Source organism: Rhea americana, unplaced genomic scaffold (genome assembly GCF_003343005.1).
Source record: "Rhea americana isolate MKP2758 unplaced genomic scaffold, rheAme1 scaffold_138, whole genome shotgun sequence".
Taxonomy (NCBI): domain Eukaryota; kingdom Metazoa; phylum Chordata; class Aves; order Rheiformes; family Rheidae; genus Rhea; species Rhea americana.
The window spans coordinates 848,234-870,706 of NW_028185461.1; the positions used below are offsets into that span (position 1 = coordinate 848,234).

Genomic DNA, 22,473 nt, shown 5'->3' on the forward strand with positions numbered 1-22,473 from the left:
TTTCTAATATAACTTTATGACTCTAGGAATTGTGGTTTTAAGAAAAATAATATATTTCATGGAAATCTTAATGAAACAATAAAACTTGCTAACACAGGCAGGTTCTTCCTCCCTTATTTCTTTTCTTTCAGTATTGGCAGCAGAATTTAGTTCTCACAAGTTATAAACACCCTCCAAAGCTGAAAGTTTAACCTCCCTTGCAAGCTGCATCTTCACAGCTCCCATTCTTGCACCCTGTCGTAGATCCCTCCAGGAGCAGTATTTGAAGCGTTTCTTTGTGCGACGTTGGTGTCATATTTGAATTGAGCTTTTCCTCAGAGGTCAATAACCGAACCCAGATGACATTCAACGCTGAATAGTGTAGCAAAGCKATGTTTTTTGTTCAAATACAAGCACACTCATGTGGACTTACATGCCTGTATGATTAAATGCTGCCAGAACTATGTAACCCCAAATATTTCAGGGGCATGTGTCAGATTTTAACAGTCATGATTTTGACTTTATAGAACTGCAGYTTTAATTAAAAATAATGGGTTTTGGACTCATCTGTGCTAGTGGTGGGAATCATTTGTTCTAGTTCCTGTCTCCAGTGTAAGTATCTCCATCTGAGCTGGTTGTCCAGACTCGCTTTGTAGTTGGTGGCCAGAAATAGGCCCTTCTGGGGCGTAACACAGCTTATCCTAGGGTAAAAGTCTAAAATAGGTCAGCAGAATCACTCCCTGCTGTGACAGCATTAAATGCATGTTATAAGAAAATGAATGAACACCTCTGCTTTTATAGCCCAACTTTACAACCAAGATGATTTATGTATTCAGGTGGGTTTGAAAAATGTTGGCCTAAAACCAGGCAAAACTTGCTGGGTTTAGCTATTACTCATTTTGTATTTTGGGCTGTATTCAAGCAAAACTCAATGTGGGCGTAACGAAACCACACAACCCCAAATCTGAAAGATAGCTTGCACGAAACTCTGAAAAGCCCACATTTTGCACTCCGAAAGAGGGAAAAATAATAAAGTGGAAAAATGTGAGCTCCATCAGGCTGCAAACTTGAAACTCTTCAGAGCTTGTTTGTAAAAAATCAGGCCAAAGAGCCTAGCTCCTGCCAAAACTTCCACTCCGGGAAGAGTTAGTCCAGCTGGACTCAACCTGCCTCCTTCCCGAGCCGTTTACACGCAGCGGAGAAATAAGCCATTTGCAGTGATAAGAGGAGGGAAAGCACTGCTGAGACACAGTTACAAATGCATCTAAATGAGTTAATGCTGTGCACCTGTCAGCAAACGTGGTCCACCTTGATAGGCAGATGCTGTGGTGTCAGCTTTCTGTTTTATGTGAAAATAAAGGTCTATTTTCGTGGACAAATGGCCCTTTGGGGTTTATTTGCTTAGGGTGACAGTGGTAAGATCAGCACTAGCAGGAATAAATCCATGCCTAAGGAATAAATGCTATTTTTGAAGCAGCCAAAGCATTTTGATGCATGCGATGCTCCTGTTCCTATTTTCAGACCCAAATGCCAAAGCATACTTGGGAAAACAAGGACCAAATATCAGGGTATCTTCTCCCCCCCCCTTCTTTTCCTTTTTTTTTTTTTTTTTTTTGGAGGGAATAATCCCCAAGAGATAGGTCATTTTTGCTTCCCTATGTTTTCCTCACAGACCACCCAGAAAGTATAAAAATAATACCAGCACAGAGCATGCATTCAGAGGAAGCAGAAGTAGAAAAGGCATAACGCAGCCAGGAGGCCACGCAAGAGCCTTCGCACACCGGCTCTCCCCGCACCACAGAGGCACGCGCCTGGCCTGACACAACAACCCATAAGTCCCCCTTTATTTTCTTTGTGATCTGAGTCCAGATTTTTATTCTTTCGTGCCTATATTTTGTGCAGGAATTTCTCTGCTCTTCTAAATTCCCCCAAAATATTCCTCCTTCTCCTCATTGCCCCATAGGCAGGATAATAAAGTGCTTGTGCTCCTGGTGGAAATGCTCTTGGGCACATCTTGCACACGCAGCACTGGTGAGCTAGAGACATCCCGACTTCTTGCACCAACAGGAGTGAGACTGGCCTTGCGCAGACTCTGAGCCTGCAGCTTGATTGATTATTTAGCTCCTATTTGTGCCTCTCTCCCTGGTATTCGGTCCTTGAAAGCAGCCATGAAGGGTTTCTCTGCAACGAAGAGCCAGACACGTGATCCCCAAATCCTGCAGTGTATTTTTTCTTTTTTTTTTYYTTYYTTTTTYYTTYYTTTTTTTTTTTCCTATAGCAACTTGGCTCAGAATAAACATTTTTTTCACTCTGGCCTGGAAGTCTCTTTTTAAGGAGTTGCTCCTCGTGGCTCAGCAGTGCTTCGGCCCCCAGCTTTAGCAGCAGTATGTGGAGGGGGCCGAAGCACAGCTGAGGGATCTCCGTGGGAGGCATTGTAGGTATTGGGGCAGTGTGCAGCCTTCATACTGGCTTTCTCTGCCTCAGTCCCCATTAAAGCCACATGAATTACTGATCTCTTGAGTGATGTTTCACGTCTGTGCTCTGTTTAGCTGCAGCTGTCAGTGCTTATCCACAGTCCCTGAGAGCACATCAACAAATGATAGTAAAATGCAAATTTCCTAGTCTATTTTTCAGCTTCATTGCAAAGATTTAACATCTCTTCTGGTTGCTGTTTGCTTCATTATTTTTATCTGGTCTGCACTAAAATTGGGGCATTTTATATAGACAAAAGAAGCCAATCATACTCTGGCTGAGCTGCACTTTCTGATACCTACCCTGAAGCTCATTGGTGTGATGAGTTCATGAGCACAGGATTTGTGTGTTGGACTCTTCCTTTCCAAAGACTGCTGGTGATGGTGAAAATCCGCTCAGCTCTCAGGTCATAGGATGCACTGTGGGTCTGGTGGATAGGGACCTGTGGCTCCTTTGAGTGGTGCAGTTTGTTCTAGAGCAGGTGCAAAATGATGCTCTGTTAAAATCCATTACAGTGTCTCCCTCTTTGGAGAGCCGGGCTGCTGTATCTGTGATAGTGCTGCTGACGCTGGTGGTATCAGACTCTTAAGCTCCTGAGCAGAAAGCGTTTACATGCAGAAAATTTATGTAGGTTGGGGGGGGGGGAAATAGTTTTAGATCAGATCCCATTTCCACCAGTGTGATGCTCACTGTATAGTCAGCTTGAGTTTGGTCAGGAAACAAATCTAAGCTGGGAGATCTTGGTTTTGTTGAACAGAAGTGATTGAAGTACCTTTGGACAGGTACTCAGCTAAGGACCCAGCACCCAAATTGCACCAACTGCCTGCAAGTAGGTGTTTCACTCTTACAATTACACCCTACATGAGGGCTTCTCCTGTGCCTAGAGGAATCTGGTGCATGTTCTGACCCTTCTGCTCTGGGGTCACTGTATATCTTGTCACGCATCAAGCAGTTGGCCAAAAGAATTTGCCCTGTGGCAATTTTCAGACCAGCCCTCTTGGCAGCGCATCTGAGCTACCTCAGCTTTGCGGATGGATTTTGCAAAGCTCACTGCAGCTGGAGCAGAGCAAATCCTGTTGCACACCAGCTCCCAGAAAACCCACAGCTTGGCTGAGAGGAGGCTTCAGGGAATTTGTGGAAATAAGGAGTCCTTTCCCTGGGGTCAGGGGTACTATACATAAAGCATCAGGGGTACTATACATAAAGCATGCAGGCAGAAGTCTTGGGGAGGCTGCTCTTTCTCCGACTGCTTTTCACACCCATGTGTGTACCAGGACTGGCCCAAAGCACTTGTGCCTTGCATTATAATTGTGCTTTTTCAGGTATGTTTTAAGATGAGATTCAGAAAGGAACCACGGGATCTGGAGCATAAATGAGAGTTTGGCATATCATTTCTTGTATTCAGGTGAAAATCACAACTATTGACTCAAACTCCAAACAGAAATGGCCCRGAGGTGCCTTTTGGAGCAAACCTGTATCATGAATCCAGTGTTCAGAGCTTTACCAGGCTGCATGCTCTTAAACACTGCCCACAATGACTATCACCCTCTTACCACTTAGTCTGAGCAACTTTCTTCTCTCCAAAATGCACCAAAAATAACCTTTTTTGGAAGGCAGCTCAGGATGTACTCAGAAAACATCTTTTTACTTRAAAAAATATTTGCCTCTTACAAGGGAAGAAACCCATCAGCTCAACCCTGCTTTTCACTTTCCTTTAGCAGACACCACATATTCCATMTGGCTACATGGACCACAGCGTTCCAAGGATAAAGATGACACGTAATATGAGATAAAGTATCAGGCAAAATATTTATGTGATGAAATCTTAATGATCGTTCTAAATGTCTACAGCAAGGGAAGGCTGAAAAGAAATGCTCCTCTCATTGGGCTGTCAAAGTGAACAGATACACAACGGAAGACACTCAGAGGGGAAAAAATAAAGCTTTTTCTTTTATTAGGAAATCTGATCTGCCATTTCTGGCAAAGAAAAAATTCAATCAAATTCTATCAAGTATTTTGTGGAATTGAATGTGATTATGGCTGAATTATTTGTAAGGTTTTGACAGAAATAGTTTTACTTTCTTCTGAAGTAGCAAACATCCTCTGTAACCCTCACGACCCCAGCGGCCGCTTGGGTCTGGAAGCCAGCAAGCGACGTTGACTCCAGCCGCTGGAGGCCTGAGCGTCACAGACTGCAGCTAGAAATGGATCCAGCTTCATTCCATAGTTTGCTGCCGTATTCATCTCTGGCATCCTGGCGTGAGCAGCAACAGCAACAAGGGCCGGTCACAAATGTGGTGACAGAGCCAAGTTTTCCTAAAGGACAGGAGAGTTCAGATTCAGGCTCTAATTCCAGCCTAATGCTTGGACAAGCAGGGTAGGCTACTTTGTTTTTCCTTGTCCAACAACTGATTGCAGTTGGAGTTATTCATCTCACATATGGGAATGGCTCTTAAATATACATGCTATGTGTTTGTCGGTGTTCTCAGCAGCTAAATCTGAGAAGAGGAAACTTCTGGAATTAGACAATCAATTGAGCTAATGAATGATAYTAAATAATAATGATTGCATGGAATTATTGCTTTATTTTTAGCAAAAATAAYGTTATAGGTGAACTTATTGCAGAAACAGTGATATCAGCTCTTTCAGTGCTTAGTGCAGTCTGGATGGTGTTTTAAAATAAATAATATTCATAAGTGCTTCGTACACATGTTTCATCAGTGTATTACTAGCAGAACTATTCAGCCAAGTCCTTCTGTGTTTTGGAAAGTTCAGATAAAAAGAACTTGTATCTAAATTACTGAGTTTTGGCTGCAGCATCTGTGAAGTCCCCTGGGCAGACCAGCCAATATCCTGGGATGGAAAAGATAGGATGTGCCCTATGTTTTTTTCTCATTTTTGTGCTCACGTGGGAATAGCTAATTGTATCCTAAGCCTAATAGGGGGGAGGGCATGGGAGAAAGGACAGGACAGGAGCCCTAAGCCAGCACCATCCAGCTTCTCCTCTTGCTTCTGCTGTGTAGCCTGGGGTGCCTCACATCCCTTTCTTACTTTATTTATTGAGATTATTTTTTTCACTGAGCCTCACTACGTGGCTGGACCGTATCCAATACAGCAAGTCTCGCTCCGTGCTCACCCTCTAGGCATTACTGCTGGCAGAATAGAATAAATGCAGTAGGTGAGCTTAAACGCAAGAGCAAACACATCTTTATGCTGTGGCCAGCAAACTTATTGCAACCATTCCTGCAAGGAAAGTGTACTGTATTTGCTGAGTATTTACCAAAGTGGCTGTGCACTGGGAGATGTTTTTCTTTACCTTGACCTGGAGCAGTGCATGGATGGTGGGGAAGTGTCCCAACATCTCATTAGCATGACGTTGCACTGATAGCAGTGCTACCTGGACCTTTTTATTCTGGACCTCCAGAAATCTCAGGGGTAGCTGTCCTGCTGCAGTTGTTTGGTGTGTTTCTTCATGTAGACAAAACCTAAGGCTCTGTTGTTGTGTGCTTTTCTGCTCCACACAAGATGAGCAGTAAGCAACGGCTGCTCTCTCTGGCCTTGTATTTCAGAGCAGCAGGGAAAGGCAAGCGAGCGTTTTTTTCCGTGGGCGTATGCAGAGGTGCATCACTCCTTTGTTAATATTTAATGCCATTGAGAAGAGTGTTTATGTTACCATAGAAAGATCAGCCTGGCTGCTGCAAGGAGAGTTGAAAAGTGAGGGGGTTTGTCTGTTTTTTTTAAGCAATTTCCATGGAAGTCTTTTTTTTTTTTTCTTTTTTTTCTTTTTTTTTTTCTGACAAGCTTTCTGCGTACTTCCATTACAGGACTGCATTTAGCTCTTACTATTTCCTGAGGAGGCAGAAGTTGTTGTTGTTCCTATCAGCTCTGGAGACCTCATGATCTTGCGCTGTCCGTTAAATAGTAGCCTGAGTATAATGACAGAGAAAAAATACAATAAAGCTCTCCTTTCCAACCTAAACCCTTGCCAAAATACTAAAACGACTTTAAACAATAGCCAGTCATGACATAAACCAGTCCTTGAATGGTCTGCCAGAATTCACCTCAAGAAAGTATATCCAAAAATAAACACTAACCTATAAAAAGCCCCACAGACTTAAAGATAGTCTTCCCGTTGTGCTAATTGCTTTCACATCTGGCTCAGAAATGAGGAGCGTATGTGAGTATGGAGAGGCCACCAAAAATTCACTTCAGCTAAGCACAAAAGCATGTGCGTAACATTAATCACATAAACCATCCTTTTCTACTCAGCAGATCTCAGATGCTCAAGCTTAATTTTAAACTTGTGTTTAAGTTGCATTGAGATAACAGGGCTGCTTGTGATGTTAATAAACAGCACATGGTTAAATGCTTTCACGGTTGGGATATTTCAAGGCRAACATTGAGAAATGGATTTCACTTTCCTTCTTCTCACCATCGATCATCAGACCTCAGTGATCTCAGCTCTTCACACTCTTCACCTGGCCTCCTCCCGTGAAAGATGTAAGCTTAGGGGTTGTTGGAAAGTTGCCACTCTGATAAATGACAGGTTAGGCATGGAAATGGAAGGTACGAAGGAAAATTAGCTGGCCACAGTTTCAAAAGGCATTTTCTGTGTGACAAGGATGCCCAAGGACATAACCCCTAACGTGCCCATGTGAGATTGTGCGATACCCCAACGAAGCAGCAGACATGAATCCCCTGTTCTTCGTCATTCTGCCCCTGATGCTGATCCAGCTGCTAAGGAAATCAGCAGGACCTTTCTACAGGCTCATCTGGAGTTTGGAATGGGCCAAAACACATGAGTTCAGCATATATATATCAACAAAATTGCTGGGGTGGCATCCAAGCCAAGTAGCACCTCCTAACGCTACTGAGGTGATTCCAGTTATTAAAAAAATGAAAGAACAAAACTCCTCTCAGGCTCCTGGCAAATTCCACAAACAGCCAGATATGTGATGCTGTGCTCTGCACGGTCTGCTGTGTTCGTATTTTCACCTCTCTTCATGCMGATGTCTAGACCTTTTGTATAACTATAAATCAGCAGGCATATATGACTCTGTCTAGTAATTGTTTGTRTATTTATTATTTGTTTGTGTAGTTGATTAAATCTTGTGATAATTTCACACTGGTATGAACAAACCCTTTGCTTGTTGGATGAAATTTAAAGCACATCTTTCTYCAGTGTTGTTGTTTCTCCTGGGTATTGCGATGTGGTCAATACAGAGAGCAAGATCCAGACCTCCCTTCTTAAGCAGACTGTGCATTGAAGAGGCTACAAACAGACTCTTGCTGAAATCACTGTATTTTATTTTCTACAGTCGCTTGAGCACAACTGAAAACATCCCCGTATTAACTTACTACATTTTCTGAAATTGCAATTACTATGATTACATAAGTTATCTATATCTTAACCTTGTGAATATGCAAAACATTGCCCTGATCAAGCAAAATGAGAATCTGTGGTTTAGTGGTTGTGACTCATCATGAGAGCTCAAGGAGGGATTTGTAGTGATTTATTCATGCCACATTTATAGTTTGGAAAGTTCATTTGTAAGCTACGATGCTTAAACTAAATAATTCACTTAACAATCTACTTACTGATTTCTTTATCAGTTTCTCTCTTCATTAAGAGCCTCATTTTCTGAGGACAAGCTCACCTAAGTCTGGAGGCAATTTTTTGTGCTTGACATCTCTGGAAACCAAAACTTTATGAGGTTAGATTTTCAGTAGGCCTTGCTGGCCTTGCTAAAGGACTAACGGTAGAGATCGTATTTTCAAGACAGCCTGTACTCAGTCTATCGTTCATGTGTCCCAGAGCAGTTGGATGTCCAAGTCTGAGCAATCAGTGCATCTTTTGTGGGACACGAAGAGAAATGGGCATTCCAGCAGACCATTTGTCTAATCCTAAGAAAAAATATCTGAGAGGCTTCTGGAGAGGCCTGTTTCTCCCCACTGAGTGTAAAGGAAAATGCCTTAGTTTTCAGTATCTACACTTAGGTGAAGGGAACTGTTTATTATATCCCCGGTGGGCCAAACTGGGTGAAATGAGTTATTACATGTCATGAGTTGATCCTGAGCATCATCTCTCCAGTGATATTTTGTGTGGAGACAGGGGTAGGTCAGCATACGGTGGCCTTTGCGTGTCCAAACGGTGAATCTTGCTGGATTAACTAAATTAAATTTTCAAGGCCTTTAACAAATTTGGTGAAATGTCTTCCTGTAGAGGAGTGTTTGTCCCTCAACTCTGAGGCCAGGGCAGGAAGCAGGAGGTGCTCACTCCTGCAAGACCGATGCAGAGCACGTGAAAGGGAAGGGAAGGTTCTACTCCCGCCTTCACAGCATAACAACAAGGGAGTAAATGGCCGGATGTGGCAAATATTTGGCTTTGCCTCCCCTCACTGCAGCCTGCCCTTGTCCACTTGCAATATGCAAGGAGCGTCTGAAGAATGAGGCCATAGACCAAAGATCTGAGCAGACCAAGTAGAGGCTTGTTCTTGCTCATTCTCTGGCTCTACCAAAGTGAAACAAGGGCACAGCCCCAACATGAAGAGGAGTCTGCAATGAATATAGTACTGTGGGAGTCAGAAAAGTACTCCATCACGAAGATGTCCCTCGACTTTACTGATAGTAAACTCAGGATTTTGCTAAAGATGAAAGTCAGGGTGGAAAAGTAGATGTGAATTTTGGCAGAAAAACAAGGTTCTGGAAGAGCAATCACTGACCTCAAGTAAAATGTAAAAATATACACATATAAAAACATAGATATGGATAGATAAGGAACGATTCATTTGGGTAACTGTCTCCAAGATGTGTGCAAGATATTTGGTCTGTTGCATATGCCTCTTTGAAGGCAAGGGGATACATACAACCCACTTCCACCTCAGAGAAGGAAAAATCTTGTAACACACATTTTTAACAGCCTTTTAACCAGAGCTACAGAGAGGAATTAGATCTTGTTGTGGCAATCTAATGATGTACTGTATTTCTGTATCTATTTAAGGAAACTGAGGAAGTGACTCAAATTAACTGGAATTAACCACAAATTTGAATTTGGCATTACTACTTATTATTACAGTAGATATTTTTCTGCCAGGGCTTACCTGCCCAACTACAGAGCACAGAGGTGTGRCTGCCAGCAAATAGGGAACTGTGCTTTTTAGAAAGTCTAGCCTTTCTTGTTTCTGYGCTGAAAACAGGCACTTAATGCCCATGGACACAAGAAGAATCTCAATTGCCTTAAGGGAGCTCGTATTAGGTCAGTCACCTGGGTGGTGGCTGTTTCCATGACATGTAGCTATGCATGGTTGACTATGTTTTAGCAACAACAACAACAAAGGCCCCAACAAATGCTGGCATAGCAGGTGATGGGCCAGCCCTGCTTCTGCCTGGGTGCAGCCTTGCAAAGGAGCCTTTTTTTCCTGCTCCCCTTCAGAGCTGCTCATGATACATGGAAATGGGGTCTGGCTAGCTGGTAGCTCTGCCCTGAGTTCAGCACTGGAAAACGGTTGCCAGCTCCAGGGGCTCTGGCCAAAGCTGACTCTTTCTCCTGGCCARCCTGCTCAGCATCCTCCAGGTTTGGTGGCCAAGCTGCGTGCTCTGCTCCTGCCGTCCTGTCTCTGGCCCCAGGTGCAGGGAGCTCGGTGATGGTCCTAACCGTCTTTTTCCACTGGCATGTGCAGAGATTAAAGGAGCCCAGCCCCAGGTCACACTTTGAGAGTCCTTGGCCCTCTGTGTTTTACGGTCAACACTTAATTTTTCCTTGAACGCAGGAATCCTTGTAAAACCCTGGAAAGTCTTACAAATTTCCCAGCCAAATGGTGCCTACTTCAGGGCACTATCTCCAGGCTGCAGTTGCGCATACAGCTTGTTCCTAGAAGCCRGCCTTGGTTTTATAAATATATAAAGAAAATCTCTTTAACCTTAAAGGAGCCTAGCCAGGAGCATGCATCTGTGAGTGTCTCTGTCCTTGGGTACACTGGCATAGGACACAGCTCACACGGAAACTACTCATGCAAGAGAGGGGGCATGACTGCCCAAAACATGCATTCAGATGTTACTTTATTCCCATTCCTATGGATCTCTCCAAAGAAAAGGCAGAAAGTAAACTTTTCTGACCATTTATTAAAGTATCTTGTAGTCTGTCCCATTGTTATTCTGATTATTGCAACAGTCAGCATTGCTTTAAAGAAGGGATTTTTTTTTTTTCCGATTCTCCACGAATTCATATATCGTTTAAAAATTATTCTGCTAGCGAATGGGCAGTTGATCCCTCTCAGGCAGATGCAGTGTTTATAGGAGAGAGAGCAATAWTCTGCAGCAAAGTCAGACTCTGCAATTAGGCAAGGTTATGGTAACATATAGACTCTGATGCTATAAAAGACCCAGATCTGTGTATTTTCAGAAGGGTGACTTATGATCCCCGTGTAATGACATATTAATAGCCAGTGAGAATACAGACTTGTGACAGAAAGACTGAYGCTTTTTGACAGTAGGTTTTATACTTAGGTAGCTACATATCTGCCTTATAATTGCAGTTTAGTCAGTGAGGGGAACCTGGGCTGRTGTGCCAAAAATTGGCAACCCCTGTTAACATCAGCCTCAAATTTTCACTTTGCTTTTTGCTGTTGTTGTGTGTTTTTTTTTTAATCTGAGCTCAGTCAGGGTTTTGGAACAAGCTATAATGTCACATGTTGGTCAAAACTGAATATACACTACCAGCCCTGGGAGTGATTTTACTGTTGTGACTGTAGTTATAACGAAGGGACCTGGTGGAGTTACTTGGACAACTGGAGATAATGCGAATAGGCCACTTAATTCAATATGGTACCTGGAGCATGAGGGATGTCAGGACCACTGTTTTCAGGTGAATACACCTTTAATAGCACATTTAAAAGCCACCTGTTTTTAAATGCTGCAGTTCAGTTTCTGTGCTTTCCAACAGGCTGATTTCTCATTGCCCCCAAGTGCTGCTGGCCTCAGCAGAGCTTTCCCCCTGTCCCCTGCATTGGTGTGTGCCCAGGGATGGCTTCCTTTTGGGGGTCCCCCCCCCCCAGAGCACATATGAGTGGTTGACAACGTTACCTAATTGTTGCTACTTAATTCAAACAAATACTCCAAAGGCCCTGTGAGCTGCCTGCAAGCCTTAGTGGTGTCCCTCAAAGTGCAGTGATTCATTTGAGTAAAATTAGCTCTGGGCACGGATTGAGAGCAGGGTGTAAATGAAGGGCAGGAGCCACGCAAGGATCGCAGAGCAAGAGAGCCCAGCAGGCGAGTGTCTACGTGTGGGTCCACAGTCTTGCCTAAATGCAGAGATGCGACAGACTTAATTGAAATTGCTCTGCCTGGTTTAGTTATGGGCTGAACCTTGGATTTCAATTTGATTAAGCTGATTCTTCACCCAGTTAAAGCAAAATATGTGTTTAAAGTAGAATCTGTGTGCACTAAGCTTTGTGTACACAAAACAGTCTGGCTAAATTATTTTTGTCACATCTTTGGCAATGAAAGCATGCTTTTCTCATGTCAGCAAGGGGTGTGTGTGTCTATGTGTGTGCCTGTTCCTAGAAAGGAGAAGTGGTGGGCAGAGAGAGACTACATTAGTTAGGAGGTGTAAAAAAATTTGGCATTCTCAGTCACAGCTGCAGTAGATGGGTGAAATGAGAAGAAACTCAGAAAGGATCTGAAAAGACAAATATATCAGCCCAAATATTTCATGAAATATTCACATTTCTGACAGTATATCTCTAGCAATAAAATGAACTAAATGAAGACTTTTCCTCCTGGAGAAAGTGGAACATAGAGGTCCTCATGTCAGATCTGGTGTGTGCTTTCAGAAGTTAGAGAAAGACCTTTTCCTTTTCCAAGACTATTTGAGTGCATGTTGCATCTGCTAATAAATAATAGCTGGAGGCTCAGATGGTGGTATACAGTTTCTCTTCAAACAGATGTGCCCAAATACTGTATCTGCCAGAAGCCAGAAAGCTTACATCAAAGTTGCATAAAATAGAGCAGCTGGACCGCTCCTCCTCAAAAGGTGAGGTGACCATCACCAGCATATTTGGTCATGTATTTATAACATCAGTGCAGCCGGACCACCCCAAGCAGGAGACTGGACCGTGCTAACCACTACAGCACCAACAGGCCTCWCTGCTATCTGTTTTTCTCAGTTCAAAGCCTGAAATAACTAGGAAACCTCACTCTCCTGGAAAACAGTCCCAGTCCCAGAGCACAAGCAAGGACACCGGGCTGCCAGTGGCAGCAGTGGGTTTCCCAGTGATGCCACTAGGTTGCCCAATGGCATCGGTAGGTTGCGCAGTGAAGACACTGGGTTGTCCAAAGATGGGGCTTGGTTGCCCAGCAGATGCACTTGATTGCCCAGCAGATGCATGGGGTTGCCCAGCAGGCGCACTAGGCTGGTTGCCCAGTGGGGATACCAGGTTACCCAGCAGTGGTGCTGGGTTGCCTACCATGAGCACCAGGTTTCCCAGGGGGGCACTTGCTTGCTCAGCAGCCACATGGAGTTTCCTGGCAGCAGTGCTGGGTTGCCAAGCATCCCATGCACCCATAGCAACGTTGCCGTGGGCACACACAGCCAACGGGATTCGTGTCACAGAACAGGGGACGCTTGGGCCCCGGGACGCCACAGCCACCGCCGAGGCCAGTGTAGTGGTGAGTGGCAGCTCTGCCCAGCCCCACCAGCAGCCCCCGGGCCCTGACTCACCAGGGAGCCTGCACACCCAGGAGTGCACCCGACACCTAGGCACAGCCCCACTGCAGCGAGTGCCGATCAGTGAGGGCAGGAAACTTGGCTCCAGATATGTTTTTCCTAGTGCTAAGGATGTAGATGTGCTTTAACCAGGAGGGGGGGAAGGAGGCAGGCTAAAAAAAGCAGGTAGTTTTCCTAGTCCCCAAAATACATAGCATTTCATCTGAATGTGCCCAATGTCATAAAATGTGTGCTCAAGCAGCCGGGGTGTCCGTCTGCAGTAAGTGCTGCCTGGGGATGGCTTGTCCCCTGCAACCACGCTTGTAGATGCAAATGCAGAGGAGTGTAATCCCTGCGCATTCCCAGGGCTTTTTTTCTTCTCCTTGACTAAGCCTGTGTGTCCCTATCTGAAAGGGAATAATTTATTTGCAGAGGTGGCAGCCAGGGAAGTTGTCTCCCACTCTCTGAATGCTGTTTCTCAGGTGGAAATATGTGCTGCAGAAATAGGGAGAGCGTGGGTGTTTCTCCCTAGCAGGGACAAAAGGGCGCCAGTAACTGGCGTGTGGGAACCAGCGCACACAGTGGTTTTTGTTGGACCTGAGCGCAAACATTTTGTCCCATGTTCTGCCAAACTGGCTCAGAGGGTCGTGGTTGCGAAAGTTTTTGCTAAATTTGAGGGTGTGAGTTTCCTGCCACTTACCCCAGAGCCTCTGAGGCTGGACCTGATTCAGGGACGAGACTTGATGTCCGCAGCTATGTTGGTCCAAAATTGGGTACCAGGGCAGCTTAATGCCAACATGGCCAAAATCAGTTAAGGCTTGAATATAAAGTCCTCAGAGGTCAATGATTTCCCAGATACGAGCTGGRCATTTTCCCCTCTGACTCATCCCTATTTTTCTGTGATTTACTTAACTGAAGGACCTGATATTCGTTGTTCATTTATTTAATAGCCAGCACTTTGAGATGTTGATCATCTGGATACATCAAACCATTGCAGGCACCAGTGACCTAWGTCTCTTAGATCACCTGCTCCCATAGATGGATATTTGAACACACGTACAGCCATCCTCAGGGCTGAGTGCAGATCCCAGGGTTTCTCTTCTTGCATTCCGCTGTGAACTGTCCTCATGGACAGGCTTACTCCCCTGCCGTCACCTCTTGAGTCTCTAGTTTTCTCTGGTTTGACTGATCACTTGCATTATTTTATTCTGTCTCATTTGCATTGTTCTTTAGGGTTAAAAAATAACAACAACAAAAAAAGAAACCCTAAAACCAAATCTGCCTCGCCTAAAGACCCCATGTCACTGGGGGCCCCCGCGTGGGATTTATCAGTAGTCTGCTCAGATCTGTACCAGCAGCCAGAAATTCTGTGGGTCTCCCTGCACCTAATGAGCTGTGTCATCTGCTCTTCACCTGGTGTGAGCTGATATGGCTCCGGTGAGAGGCGCTGGGCTGTGAGCAGCCTGGCTGACCAATTTGAAGGGCATTGCCCTCGCTATCCGGTGATATCAGCTAGATCACAGTCAGATGCACCCTGTCTTGCTGTCTTATGGCTGTCCCTGAGAAAAWGCATTTTCTCATCTCTATTTTCATCCCAGCTGAATGATCACTTACTGAATATTTAATGATATGCTGTGTAGCTTGGGAAAAGGTTGCTGAGCACTCTATGGGTTTCCCACCTATTGCCTTTTAAGCTTTGTAGTAAGAAATCATGAAATATTGTCGTCCCGCCTTTCTGTTGAGAGGGGAGCATTCTTTGTTGCTGAAGTGACTAAAATGAAAGAAATTCTTTCCTGAAAAGTTCAAAATTTAAAATATAAACCAGCCTCTTAGCTTGTCTACACATATAAATAGATCAGAATAGCCCAGGAGGAGCAATTAAATCTCTGTTCATGTAATTGCTTTTGTAAGTGCTTTATCCTAGAATAAAAGCGAGCGTATTCCATACAGGACTCTCCCCTCCTCCCCCCTTTTTAAAAGCATACAGTTTATTTTATGCTGTAACAAATAGGATTTACTAGAAGCATCATGTCAAATACCAGTCAGGTCCAGGGTTTCTTGTCCTAGCATCCTGGCATCCTTTCACTGGGGTTCCTGAGCCAGGTGGGTTGCAAAGGGGATGAGATGGTGCTAGGGGAAGGACATGTCCCTGCCCAGCTGTGGAGCGGTGGAGGCACACGCTCCCAGGCTCTGCTCTTCCCGGCACACTGAGCAAGCTGTTGAGTTGGCTGGGAGCAAACTGGGTCCCTAGGGCTAGAGCAGGTGAAGAATGCTGGACTCTGTGGCATAGTAATTAATCAATATGGTTAAATATGGGACCATTTCCCTTAGATAMAATAACTGACTTTGGGAAAATATGATCCTGACTGATAATTCCTTTGACACAGGAGGTTTGGAGATTGAGTGTCTTTCTGCTGCAGGGCTCCTCCCCTTGCTGCCRTGGGCTCCAAGGCTGGTCTCCTCCTGAGCAGTCACCAGGGCTAGTCCACCAGCTGCTGACATTTATGCTCGTCCAGGAACTTCATCAGCACAACGTACCTTTCTGAGAGTTTGTCTGTGGATTATGTGTCATGTATTTTTACTGACTATCTGCATTATATTTCTAATAAAAGTGGATAATGTCCCCAGTCTGAAAAGGCCAATAGCTCCCTCACTACAGGATGCAGTTACTGGTAGCAAAATCTTCCTATGAGCTCATCCCTTTAAGGGTTACTGCAAGGCTGGCAGTTGAGCCATTCTGGAAAGACTTTGTGAGGTATYTCCTTTCCAAGTTTTTTTTTTTATTATTATTTTATCTTGGGTGAGCCATAGACATTTTTCATCCTTTAAAAGTCAAGRGAGATGTTCTCTAAGGGTGAAATGCAAATGAAGATATAGATGATGAGGATAGAATCCTTTGTCCACAGATTGAGTTGGGCTGGCAGCAGCTGTATACCCAAAGAGATGTAGCTCTCAGAGCTGAAAATGGAACATTTAAACACAACATCATATCTGGAATATTCCAAATCAGCACAAACACTAGCCAAAAGGCAAAAACTAACAGCAGAGAATCACCAAGGAAAATTTCACTGGAATGACAGATCTAAGGAGAAGGACAGCATAATATCTGTCATTCTCATTAGCAGCCATGATTTGTTTCTCTCTGCATTTCAAGATCTGACATTAGATGCTAACAACAAAGTCAAATCCTTAAACATACAAATATTTTTTCTCTGTCAGAAGGGATTTTCTTTTCAGAGTTTTAGGCCTGTATGAATGATGTGTGGGTGTTGCATGTATCACTGTTTGTGTTATAAGTTGCATGTGTTTGTATAAGAAGTAATCTAAATACAGGAGCTTACTAAATTGGATTGTTGTCTTCTCTCTCCTTTTCTGTGCAGGATACATAAGTGAATAGCAATTTTCAAGAATGGAGCTTGCTGGCTCTACCTTAACAGCAACTTGTGCCCATCCAAGATCCGCACCTGCTAACCTTCTACCTGCCATCAGTGCCATGGCTTCAAGCTATAAGAATCGGTTTCCTCACTATGCCTTGCCTCAAGGTTTGAGCCTTCCCTGGAGACCTGATGCCTATTACAAAACAGCTAGCATCATTCCAACTTTGGCTCCCTATTCCAAAAGCTCCCAGGGGTTAACCCCCAGCAAGATGCTTCCTTTTGTTTCCAATCGAACAACGCTCTTCACGCGCTACACCCCTGAAGACTGGTACAGGTCCAACCTGACCAACTACAAGGAGTCAGAGACCTCTCGGCACAGTGCAGAGAGACTGAGAGTTGATACTTCAAGAATGATTCAGGATRAAGATCAACAGACAAAGAAAACTCAAGCAGAAAGCACCAAAAATCTGGGTGAACGCGTCAATGATATTGAATTTTGGAAATCAGAGCTCCGCCATGAGCTGGATGAGGTGATTGGAGAGACCAATGCACTTACAGACATGAAGAAGCGACTGGAAAGAGCCTTGGCCGAGACAGAGGGCCCTCTCCAGGTAAGCACTGTTTCTAGCAAGATAAAGCTGTAGCCAATCACTTTAACATCTGTAGCCATTCAAACATCTAATTGAGTTTCCCTGGAGCTCTATACTGTTTAGAAAGTTTTTATTAAGAGACCATTAGTTAAGTTAGTAATAAACAAAGCCCTTGCCATCTGATACATTCCCCATCACCACATGTTGAACACATCAGAACAGCTTTTGCTTAACCAAATATTTCTTTAAGTGGTATATCCACAAGCCTGTTTCGGGATACAAAAGCCTTACTATGAGGCTCTGATCAGGTCAAGCCTGGAGAAGATCCCTGAATACAGCTGCTAGTACACCATGGACACATGGGCTCCTTCATGCTTATTTAGTGCTGATGTTGAAGTTTGGCTGTTCAGTGTGAGCTAAACCCTGCCCTAGCCATTTTGCTCTAGCRAAGTCCTGGGACGCAGCCCTAGCCCCTGCCCTGTGTGTGGCAGTTTCTCCCCAGGGCAAGGGAAGAGGTGTTTTTCCAAAAGGACCTCCAGAGAGGTCTTGCAGCCTCCAGCCAGACCTCAGTGCCAGCTTCCTCTCTTTGCTGCTTTGTTCTGGAATACACATCTTTGCCTTTTCTACTGTATCATCCCTGAGGCTGGAGAAACACCCTGGATACACCCAGCCTCAATCCCCAGCCATGGCAAAGTCCTCACTGGAGCAAGAGCCATCYCTGCTGTGGCCAGCTCTGTCCCTCTTTTCCTGTGCCCACCTGTTATTTCTTTTCTCTTACACTAATTGAGATAGAGACTGTTCCTAATGGGCATCCTGTTCCTGCAGCCAGCTGTGTTGTTATTTACCCAACAGGTAGCCCAAGAGTGCTTGCTTCACCGGGAGAAGAGGATGGGGATCGACCTAGTCCATGATGACGTAGAGAAAGAACTCTTGACAGTAAGCTTTGTCACCAAGCCAGCTAGGAAACAGGGCTGCCAAACCTGCTCAGGGCAGGCTAGGTGAAAATAGCTCTAACCCATGACCTGTGTTGCCATCATCAGTGTCCTGAGTTGCAAGGGGACTGACACTGCTCCTACGAGCCATTGGCTGGATGGTGGAGTGAGAGAGCAAGGATGTCAGCTGCCCGGCACAGTGATTTCCTGGGGTACACACAGTGCTGGGTTGGCAGTTACTAATGAGCATAATTTCCAAAGAGCTATTGGTTAAGCGAAACACAGACACACAGGGCCTGATCCATGCTACCTTGCATGCTCAGACAAATAATGACCACAATGCAGAAATGTTTGACAAGACAAACTGATTTAACCCCCAAAACCTGCTGGACCTGGAGGATGGTGTCTCTCCGCAGAGCCATGTGTCCCCAGTCTCATAGGTAAGACTTGTTCTTGGAAAGGAAGGAAATGACGCATTCCTACCAGAGCAATTCCCACTGAGAAATAGCAGTATGTGCCCGACAGCTTGTCTGTTTTTTCCAAATATATTTGTTGGTCTAATAGAAGATATTACACCTACCCCCAGCTTTGCTTTGCTTGTGCACACAGTCCAGTGTGGCTGCACAGAATGGCCACTACCTGCAGTTACACCATGTATTTTACAGAAATTATAAACACGTGCCTCCTACCTGCTTTAAATTACCAGCAAAAAGAAAGCAAGACAAGAGTTGGCACCAAAGATGGGATTCTAATGCAGAGTATGGTGAAATATAATCACTGCAAAGGCTTTGTGAAACTMAGAAGGAAATCACAGCCCTTGGGACTGTGAAGCCACTGTTCAGTGAAGATTTTTTTCTTATGAGTCAAGCCTTAAAAAATTAGAAGATGAACCTAAAGGTCATGAGATTCTTAGGAAAATGATCAGAGTTGGTGTCTCCCTAATGGCATTCTGGATTTTAAATGTCCAGGACATATTTAGGCCATGCTTTTCAGCTGGTTTCTGCAGACAAGAGGACCTAAAACTTTTCTTTTTGAAGGGCTAATCACCTACCTCGAGTAKCTGGGGCTTCAGAAATTCAGTAAACCTTTGCTAAAATCAAGAGAAACCTGAGAGTGCAGCATATGCCTTTTTTCAGTGGAGCCGAATGTTTATTAGAAATGACTGAGGGTTTATGTCAAAGCAAAATCCATCTACTCTCATCCTCTGTGATATCTCCTGGAGAGAAAATATGCTGAGGGCAGAAAGGGTAGATTCTGATCTGGGATGGGCACATTGAAATACTGCTGATCCAGATAACCACTCTGCCAATTTATCCCAGGTCAGGAGCAGTCCCTGCCCACATGCAGTGGAACTAATCAGGACTTGGCATTGATGTCAAGATGAAAAAAATATTTGGCAACCCACCCTTGGGCCCTGAAAGTTAATGCAAAGGCCATTGCCGCAGCAGGAGTAGCTGTTGTGTGACTGATCTGAGTCCATGAATAAATCCGCAGCATTGTGRCCATGGCAGCGGAAAGTAGGGAGAGCGTGTTGACTGTCACGGCAGTGCTGGCTGTCCCCGTCGTCTACACGGACAGCATATGGCCAGAGCTCTGCAACCCGGCACGCAGGTGCAGGGAATTGAGATGAGCCACAAAGGATCAGGCAGCTGGAAACATGCAATTCTCCACTGCAGGGGTGATGGGTGAACTGAGTCAAAACAAGGTATGCCCTAAGGAGACCATCGAGGCTGTGCCTTTCCAGAGTTACAGACAGGGTTAATTCTGGGCATAACAGGGCATTCCTGGGATAGCTGGCAAAGCTGCCTCCCACTGGGGGTGACTAGGATGTGACAGGACCCTTTGGACACTACCATGATGACCAAGCTGTCCCCACAGCAAATCAGAGATGAGATGCTCCCCTGGCTCCCCATTTGCTCCCTGGGGACAGGAATTTGGCACCAGTCTCTACCAGTGAGCCAGTGGCGGGTTGAGGACCTTTCAGCTCATTTCTTGGATGAATGACAAATGACACCTGCCTGTCTCCCCTTACAATCACCRTGTGTTGGCTCAGCTGAATGTGTGGAGTTGAGGAGGAGGATGTTTTCCACTCCCGACCTGCTTGTTTTAGGAGAAAAGACAAATGGGAAAGTTCTTGCTGTGCAAGGCTGGGGTGGGGGGCCTGGGGGGATGAGCATAAGCAGGATGAAAGAGCACAGATACTGATGCCAACTTGGTTTGTCATTGCCCAGGAGATCGATGTCATCAGGTCGTGTCAGGAGAGGATGCAGCGGTACCTGGATAAGGCGATCGCCCAACTCGCGTGAGGAGGAGCTCCATATCTCACCTCTCAGGGCTCACCTGAGTTGTCATGTRAACCCCCAACAGACCCCTACCTTTACCTCAACAAACTGCTACCTTTACTCCGACATACCCCTTCTTTTACCTGCAACAGACCTCTACCTTTATTCCCACCCTGTAGGTGCCAGACCAGTGTAGGTTGTAAGGCAAACACGCAACAATGATCTCAGGGAGCATGTAGCCACTGGGGTGGGAGTGGCTGGAAATGAGGCGGGRGGGTAATGTGACATGTTAGGCTCATACATCCTCACTAACAGTGGTTGTTCTCATGCTGAAGGTCTGACAGGGCAGCCCAGCATGAGCTGGAGAAGGACCTGGCCGACAAACAGGCTGCCCATCGCATCGATGACAAGTGCCACCACCTAAGGAACACTTCTGACGGCATCAGTTACTACCGAGGGGTGGAGCGGGTTGATGCTACGTGAGTGTACGCTGAGCACTGCACGTGCTGGCTGGGCTTGGGCTGGGAGCCTGGAGCTGTGGGGGGTCCCTGGGAGATGCTGCTCAGTGTCCTGTAGCCAGGAGAGCTTGAACACCCAAGGCACTATGCCTCTTCCTGGTGGGAAGCTGGTCCTCCAAACTCCTCTGTAAAGACATGCAGTTCTGCCTGGCAAACCCATCACACCTCCCGAGCCACCAATGGAGGAATTGAATTGCCTCAGAGATGCCATTCCTCTCTGCTTGCTTCGAAGGCAGCAGATCCCTCTGCCTCCAGTTGGACACCTAACATTTAGAGGCCAAAAGTGAGGCAAAACAATTCCCATCTAATTAAACATTATCAACATTCGGAGATCACCCTAAAAACGAAGGAATTCAGCTCAGCACATTTACGTAACTCATTAAGTTTATGCAYGTTTTCAAAGATGTGTCAGTTCTTGCTTGAGTGCTCCTCATTAACATAAAGTCTAGGGGTTTTACCTCTCTGCAGAGAAGGCCTGGCAGGAAGTCTAAATGACATGGGAGTTCAGGAAAGAAAGAGGAGCAGTGCTGGGATACAGTTCAGCTGCTTTTGGATGCCAGGAATTCAGCTTTGACTCTGCAATAAATGAACGGTGACCTAAGCCAGCCCTCACATAAATGTGCTGTAACTGGCAAAGGGCTAAAGGAATAAATCTGTTGCTCACACAGGCACATGCAGTTTATGGAGTGGCATATATTGATTCAATTTTTCTAATGTTTRAATAATTATTCAGAGTGGAGCTCAGACATATTTAGACAGCCAAATGGTTTGCAAAGGACTGACACTAAAATTCAGAGGGGGTAAAATGTGCAGACAATCAGCATGTTTTAAATGGAGCTTATGCGGTAGTTAAGTCTTTTGTTGACCTTGTTCTAGACTACTGTACAGACATGAACTTCATTCTGAATGCACAAATACGGAATCAAGTATTATCTAGCATTCATAAATTAGCAGCAAAATCAACTGATTGCAATGCATGTGTTGTCGTGAAGTTGTGAATCATTTGGCACTTAAATACCATTAATATGTTTGTAGATACGAGGTCTGATTAAAATCTTTATTATCTAGGCACTTTTGAGGTTTTTTTTTATTGGAGCTTTCATAAAAATCAGAGTTGTTTTCACAACTGTGTCACTATTTGCTAAGCATTATTGAGCAAACCATATCCAGATGTTTAACTAACACGCAGTCAAATTAAGAGCCTAGATTCTCCTTAAAGCTGTGTTTCATCCAAGCTCCTCCCTGCCAGGATCTGTGACTGCCTATAGTCATCCTCAGTGGCATGGTGTTATCATGGTCTTCTCCTTTTCTTTCCCCAGGATCTCTGTGCCAGAATCCTGGGCCAAGTTTACAGACGATAATATTCWGCGCTCCCAGAGCGAACGGGCTGCCTCCTCCAAGCTGCGGGGAGACATCGAGAACTTGCTGGTGGTGACCGCCAATGAGATGTGGAACCAGTTTAACAGAGTGAATGTTGCMTTCACCAATCGCATTGCAGAGACAGCAGATGCCAGAAATAAGATTCAGACTCATCTGGCTAAGGTAACCTGAACCCTTCACTTTTGTTGCAAAACTGTGACTTATGAATTATACCTCCAAAGCCAGAGCTTGACCCTCCATG

The 22,473-nt window shown here is 44.9% G+C and overlaps 1 protein-coding gene across 1 annotated transcript in view; it reads left to right on the plus strand.

Annotated features, from left to right (window-relative positions):
• Positions 1-22,473, plus strand: part of TEKT3 (tektin 3) — a 100,372-nt gene that overhangs the window by 73,758 nt on the left and 4,141 nt on the right. The window contains exons 2-6 of the mRNA XM_085298311.1: positions 16,534-17,141; positions 17,973-18,056; positions 20,284-20,354; positions 20,670-20,813; positions 22,172-22,394. Coding sequence (XP_085154437.1) covers positions 16,563-17,141; positions 17,973-18,056; positions 20,284-20,354; positions 20,670-20,813; positions 22,172-22,394 — 1,101 coding nt within the window. The 5' untranslated portion in view covers positions 16,534-16,562. The remainder of the gene's footprint in view (positions 1-16,533; positions 17,142-17,972; positions 18,057-20,283; positions 20,355-20,669; positions 20,814-22,171; positions 22,395-22,473) is intronic.